Source organism: Gossypium raimondii, chromosome 1 (assembly GCF_025698545.1).
Source record: "Gossypium raimondii isolate GPD5lz chromosome 1, ASM2569854v1, whole genome shotgun sequence".
In the NCBI taxonomy this organism is placed as follows: Eukaryota; Viridiplantae; Streptophyta; class Magnoliopsida; order Malvales; family Malvaceae; genus Gossypium; species Gossypium raimondii.
Genome location: NC_068565.1, coordinates 14,430,281 through 14,437,774, shown reverse-complemented (window position 1 = coordinate 14,437,774; position 7,494 = coordinate 14,430,281). Strand labels below are relative to the sequence as shown.

The 7,494-nt window shown below is 33.7% G+C and overlaps 1 protein-coding gene across 1 annotated transcript; it reads left to right on the top strand.

Annotated features, from left to right (window-relative positions):
• The first annotated feature begins 918 nt into the window (after positions 1–918).
• Positions 919–6,863, top strand: LOC105783574 (glycosyltransferase family 92 protein Os08g0121900). The gene is made up of 4 exons (XM_012609117.2): positions 919–972; positions 1,669–1,824; positions 3,309–3,436; positions 4,900–6,863. Exons 1-4 carry the CDS (start codon positions 919–921, stop codon positions 6,734–6,736), a joined length of 2,175 nt encoding a protein of 724 aa, XP_012464571.2. The 3' UTR covers positions 6,737–6,863.
• The last annotated feature ends 631 nt before the right edge of the window (positions 6,864–7,494 follow it).

Below are 7,494 nucleotides of genomic sequence, written 5' to 3'. Positions count from 1 at the left end.
AAAAATTTTAATACGGGCAAGCCAAATTGAGTTTGGATTTAACATTTTTAATCTGGGTCATGCTTTGGGAGAATTTTAGGTCTATTTTTTAAATATGGGCCTAAAATTTTGTATCAATCCAACCCATGTTCAAGTATATTTTATATGTATGTTATTCAATAATTTAAATAAAAAAAAGGGAAGAAATTATGAGTAGATTAGAAAGTAAAAGAATGATTAAAATCCTCTACTCACCAAAAAAAAACAATTCATCTTTATTTATCCAATTTGAAAATTTTGATATTTGAATGCTTGCTTAATCCTTATGTTGACCACTTTTGCCTAAGGTAAAAATAGATTTGATATTTAGTGTTAAGGCCCAAATTTGTTTCTCACCCAAGAAAATGGGCCAACTTTAACTAGGTGTGAGGTTGCGTGAGTTGGAGATAATGCATTGTAGTTGTGGGATTAATAAAGGATTTTGGAGCATCAAAATTTTCTAATATTAATTTTATTATATCTGTTTTTTTTATTACAAGATATTTAGAATTATTTATAGTTTCTCCCCAGCTCTTAAGTGGAAGGATAATGCGTTTCAGCGCACTCGAACCCACTTCCTCCTACACTAGTAATAATGTCGATGCCAATCGAATTAAAACTCAATCGACTGCAATTTAGATTCTTTCTTCATTTTGTGACGATGGAGACTACGCTTCAAAACCATTGCTTTCTTGTTTAGCCAAGGGGCACAACTTTATTCTTTACTGTAACATACAACAAATTTACCACTGATTCACAAATTTGTTTGATGAAATAAAAAATAAACAAATGTGCCTTCCTCCACCAAGGAAAAAGCAAGGTGTGAGTTAAATAACTTTGGAAGCAATCAAAGGATATAATTTGACACATACCTATCAAGTTTGGAGAATCGAGACAAGAATGCAACTTTGTGTGCATTTCAAGTACCATCTTCGCTTACAAACTGCTTCATTTGTTAGCTGTAAAGCCTTGCCCTACTCGTAGCATTTATAAATAAACTAATGCTTGTTGAAGTAGGATGCATTAAATTATCAGTTTTTTATTATTATTAAATTTCATCAGTTTGATTAATTCGTTGAATTCAAATAAAATAAATTATTAAAAAATTATAAAAATTTAGAAAGGATTGACATTGATTGGTTGAATTTTAGTTCGATTGGCATTGACATTGTTTCCAGTGTAGGAGGACGTGGGTTCGAGTGCGCTGAAGCGCATTATCCTCCTATTTTAGGGTTGTGGAGGGGCTATGGGTAGTTCTAGACATTGTATCAAAAAGAATAGATATGATAAGAACCTATTGAGATTAATGTTCAAAAAAGAATTATAACTTTACCCTTTTAATCAAAGTTTAGATTAAAAAAAAAAAAGCCTAAATCAAAGTTTCAAAGAGATCACTAGAGATTTACTATAAGAACCACAATTTACTATAAGAACCATTCATTTAAAAAAGTACTTTATTTTTTCTTAATATATATATTAAGAAATTATTTTTCACTTACATAAAATAATTTTAAGTGTAAGATGTTTTGAAAAAAATGTAAGATGTAGAAATTTATTTTGTCTCCCATGTGATGGATAAAGGTAATGTAGTATATTCTTAAATCACATAATGGTTTGGGGATTTTGTTCTTATTCATTTCTATTTGTAAGGAAGTTCGAGCTAGAGCGAGTCATGTTCGATCCACGATCACTACACTAACTGTTGATTGTTACAATGAGGATGTAAAGGAGCTCATTCATTCTAGGGGCAAAAAGCCCTGTGGAGAAGAAGAGATGGTTGAGACTCTTGCTAGAGAGCTAGGAGAGGTACGTATATGGTTGACTGCTCTGTATTCAAAGATTCTTAGCAATGTGATCTAGTGTGTATGTGTAGGAGAAATTACAAGTGTCTTACTGATATTGTTAAATTATTTAGGTGACTAAGCGATGTACCCCTGATTTTAAATTATATGCACCAAATATTGATTAGTAAGGTTAGATGAAGGAGGATTTTGACGCCCTAAATCCACTTAGCAGCCATAAATTACTTTTAATACAAGATGAATTAATTAAAGTTAAATGATGAATTGTTGAAGTAGCACTAATCGTGATTTGATTAGAAAATGATAGCACATGGTTGATATCATTGACTTATTAATCAGTAATTACGGGGGCATTTTCTTTTATTAAGTTTGACATCGCTCCATTAAAACTTTTGTATAACTAAGTGATAAAATTAATTTCAGTAGTTAACCAAGGAATGAAATAAAATTTGGTAGATGATAGTAGTATTTCCGCAAACAAAATTCCTTTTCTTTCTGTACTTTACATATAAATTATTACGCAAAATTATGAAAATAATATAAATTCGATGTGTATACATAAATGTGTTAAAATTTACATTAAATAAGTTATAAAGAGTGTATAAGTTTCTTAGAAATTTTCATAAAGAAAGAATGATTACATCTCATACAAACAAAAAATCAAAAGCATACGAAGTCACAAACCCAATTCCATAGAGCGAGAAAAACAATCGAGGACCTTAGCCTTGTACAAGATAAAGCCTTGAAAGGCAAGTAAACCTATCAGTGTATGATGGACAACGAACCTCCATTGCTTGAATAAGGCCTCCCTGCTTAAAGTGGGAGTAAGGAGAGACCTCAACATAATATGTTGGCACTTCAGGCACAACAAATGTAATGGGATCCAAGCAAAATGGATTCTCATGAACTCGACAAAACCACGTAGAACCAAAGCACGATCTAACCCATGGACCAAGTGTTATTATTCCGATAATTTGTGTTAGTTCATGCGGTGAAAAATGGTTGGAGTCCGACAACAAGAACATAACCAAGAAATGGTTAGGGGAGGATGGCGACCAACTATTCAACGAACATACAATCGACCACCATGAACACTTTCACAACTTTTGGGCCTTTTGCCCGATCTTTTATCGGAGATCCAAAAGGTCAAACTCCTTGGAAATATGAGAGGAGAGTTTGACCAATAACTCGCGACAGTTGGACAGTGTGGGAGGCTAACGATCGAAGGAAGGCTTATTTTTATTTTTAGAGTTCTAGAAATCCCAAGCTGTTCTAGGGGAAGATAGCTGGAAAAAGAAAAGTGGGGGTAGAGACAGGTTTGCTGGTGTCCTTTAAGGGTGGAATGCAAGTAAAAGAGTCGGTCGATGTGAGAAAAACACACACACAGAGCATAGCATGAATGGGATTTGTTTTTATAGGAATAACATTTTTTTAATATTATAGTATAAAGGATAAATTACAAAAATAGTTATTTATGCATTGAGGTAGAGACTTGATGTTGCTAAGATCTGCGTGAAGATTGAAGTTGATAGGGCTATTCCTAGTACTATTAAGGTTGAGCTTGATGATGGAGTAAGCTTTGATATATTGAGTGATGTTGTGTGGCTTCCTCCAAGGTGTGAACCAACTTCGATTGCACCATCATTTTTTCCTCTTTATCTTCTCCCACAAATTTAATAATTAAAATATAATTTAAACCATACATAAATAATTATCTTTATAGCTTACCCTAATATAAATTATTTTTGTTGAAAAATATAATAATTAAATCAATCCAATTAAGAATCATAAATATATCCCTAAATAATAATAATAATATATTCTGTTTGCTGCCTCCGGATAAAGTTGAACTAAGGACAAATTTTATTTATTGATGTAGATAAATGTGGACTAGCATAAAAGCTCAAATTTTAAAAAATCATCATATATTTTATCTTTTTCTTACTACATATATAAAATTGGTTGAGTTTTAAAACTCAAGCATGTACCAAATATTGCTGAAATTAGTGAAATGTTGTGAAATGGACCTAACTTACAATGGGATTGGGATTTACTTAACCATCTCCAAATCTCACTACTTCTACAACTCCTCTTCAAACCAGGCATTGAAATTTGAAACCCTTCCCCATCACCATCAACCACATTTCAAGCACTCATAATCCTGTTTTACTGTAACTTCTTGCTATGAATCGCATGTAAACAACGCACCAAAACTTATGCTAATAATAGCTCGAAATTAAATTGTATATTTTTATAATAGTTTATCTTTTATGATTTTTAAAGGATTGAATCAAAGTTCTATCATTTTAAAAGATTAAAATATAATTCTACTATTACTAATTTAAAATTTTATAAATTATTTTATATATATGATTTGAGGGCCTTTAATTTATTAACTTTCAACTTTCAAGGCCCTTTTATATCAATCAACTTCATGTTTAACATTTTCTTTTCGTTTTTACTTTTCATTAGTTTTATATTTAATATTTTGGTTTAATTTATATTTTTATTTATTTAAATAATTAAAACACTTTTAAAATCTAATTGAATAATTTTAGATCATTTTCAAATAATTTAAATATTTTAAAGACTACTTATAGAGAAAAATTAACAGGTTTCTGTATTTAACTTTTAAAATATTATTTCCAATACGCCATATTTTAATTTAAAAGTAACAAATATTTATACAATAAAAATTAATTTAAATAATAAAATTTTAAAATCAGTATTTAATGTAATATATATTTTAGAATTTCAAGATAATAAATAAAATAAATTTATGAAATTCATTTGTGATCAAATTATTGCACATTTTTAATTACTATTTAGTAAAAATTTATGAAAGATATAGGTCCAACAATAATAATGTTACACCTTAAAGATGAAAATTTATATTTTACATTTACTATTCAGTCAATGTTAGAATTTGTTAATGAAATTAAAAAATAATAATTTTTATTGTTTAAAAATGAATATATTAGCAAAGAAGTTAACAACTTGATTATAATTTCTAATAATAGTAATTATACAAAATTATTAAAAAAATACTTTTTGTTAAATAATTTTGAGAAAACCTGAGTGAAGAAACAATCCAACGTGATTCCCCTATAAAGAAATTTCCATCCCCCCCTTTTATTTTATTACTTTGGTCGCCCTTTTACTTGGAGTCCACCTTCCCCAACCAAATCATGCCTCGGAAAGCCCCCACTTCCATCTTCCTGATTTTCCTCTGCCTTCTTCTCATCGCTTTCTATTCTCTTCTTCTCTCTCGCTCTGCCATCTCTTTATCCCCTACCCACCTCCGCTTTCGTCCCCGAAACCTCACCACCCGATACGACGCTCCCGATTCTTTCAACCATGTTATTAGAGAAGATATCAATGAGCTCCCTCACCGGACTCGACTCGTCACCTCCATTCAAGGTCCCGTCGAGTCGGTTTCCGTTCTTTTACCGAACTGGGAGGTCCTTGTTCTCGTCTCTCATGACACCCCGCTGACGTCGAATCTCGGAGTCGGCGGTTTTTATTGCTTTTTCCCTAGAAACGAGACTTCCCCGGCGAATTTCTCGGGGGTCTTACCTTTCACCAGTGCCACCACGTTCAAGTGCACTCTTCCGAACCGGAACCGTAGGCTCCAGCCTTTTCACCAGCCCGTCCTGACGAGGTTTCCGGAGAGGGAAACAAACGTTATCTCTGCGGCGCCGGTAATGCCGCGGTGGGACTTCTTGGCGTACGAGTGTTTCTCTACCGAGACAGACGTGGTTCTTTTCGTTAAAGGCGTTAACAACCGCCAAGGTATCAACAAGTCTCCAGAGGAATTCCGTTGCGTTTTCGGTAACGACATCAATAACGCCGTTAAAACCCCCGTTACCAGCTCCAAGCAGGAGGTATTCAGGTGCCTTCATCCCAATTTAATGGAACTGAGTATTTCACCTTCAACCACCGCCGCCGCCAAAAGAATCAAAGTCTCCATCGAAATCAACAGAGAAAAGCTGGTGGTCCCTTCGGTTGCGTATTACACTCCCCCCAGGCGGCACATGCCATCAAACCCAAACCCCACATCACTATTGTGCGCCACCACCATGGTTTACAACGTGGCCAAGTTCTTAAGAGAATGGGTCATGTACTATTCCAAGATTGGGGTGGACAAGTTCATCTTATACGATAATGGAAGCGATGATGATCTGGAGAGAGTCATAAAGGAGCTTAACGAAGAAGGGGATTATAACATTGAGAGGATTTTCTGGGTTTGGCCTAAAACCCAAGAAGCTGGATTCTCTCACAGCGCAGTTTATGCCAAAGATTCATGCACATGGATGATGTATGTGGATGTAGATGAGTTCATATTTTCACCATCATGGCTTAAGAATTCTTCTCAGCCGTCAAAAACAATGCTTAAATCATTGTTGTCAATATCATCCAATGGATCAATTGGTCAAGTTTCAATCAAGTGCAACGATTTCGGACCATCGGATCAAAAGAAGCACCCGGCAATGGGGGTGATACAGGGATACAACTGTAGAAGACAAGCCGAGCAACGCCACAAATCGATACTTCTATTGGAAGCGGTTGACCATTCGTTGCTTAACGTCATCCACCACTTTGATTTGAACAACAACCATTATAATTGGAAAGAGTTGCCATTAGAGGCTGCAGTGATCAACCATTATAAGTACCAAGCGTGGCCTGAATTCATGACCAAGTTTCGAAGGAGGGTATCGGCGTTCGTTGCCGATTGGAGAACAAGGGTTAACCCAATGTCCAAGGACCGGACCCCAGGGTTAGGGTTCCAACCCATCAAGCCAGAAGGTTGGGAAAATATGTTCTGTGATGTTAAAGATGATAGGCTAAAATTGTGGACTAAAAAATGGTTCGGTTCTCAAACACCACAGGGGTTAAAAATGGCATGGCAGCTATGAATTGAAGGTTGCAGAGGCATGCTTATGGATCACCCAATGGAGCCATAGCAATAGATTTTAATGGCAGATTTTTGGATTTTCAAAACTGACGACACTTTGTTATATATATATATAGATTTAATATTAATCCTTGGGTTTTCTTTTTCTATTCCTTTCTATGCAAGTAGAGAAAGGAATTTTGTGTTTAGAGAAGTCAACTTTTTGTATGCTTTTATTCCCATTTTGATTCAAATACTAATAATTAAATACAAGGAATCTGGCTGTATCCTCTTTAATTAATTAACCTTTATATTCGGGATTTAATCTAAACCATATACGCGAGACTGTAAATTACCACTTTTCTATTTTATACAAAAATGAAGTCTTTTAAGTTCTTTTCATTTTTTTACTTTTAAATATTTTTCACTCAAACTTGATTATATTTACTAATAGGATTCACAAGTATCCTTTATGAAATAATAAATTATTTAAAATAATATATATACTACCAATTTATCAAATATTCATTGTCACAAATTATATTTTGTACTGCTGGATAATAGACTACTACAAAACTAATATGTGCTAACTAACTAGAAAAAAATAAAGAATTAATAAATTAGAGATTTATTGCGCCATGAAAAAGCCACTGCCTTAGAAATGAATTTGACCTGACCGGTGTAATCGTGTAGTGGACGTCGTCCCCCAAGATTAACACAATGCTTCAATATTCGTACACTCGAATAAGGAAGGTGGAACTCGATTGATATTGCTTTTCT

Excerpts from the sequence above, each read along its gene's own strand:
- LOC105783574 (XM_012609117.2), top strand. The coding sequence starts at position 919 with ATGCAACTTTGTGTGCATTTCAAGTACCATCTTCGCTTACAAACTGCT. Across the intron at positions 1,825-3,308 it reads TTGCTAGAGAGCTAGGAGAG|AGACTTGATGTTGCTAAGAT; the intron begins GTACGTATATGG and ends GCATTGAGGTAG. Across the intron at positions 3,437-4,899 it reads GTTGTGTGGCTTCCTCCAAG|TGAAGAAACAATCCAACGTG; the intron begins GTGTGAACCAAC and ends AGAAAACCTGAG.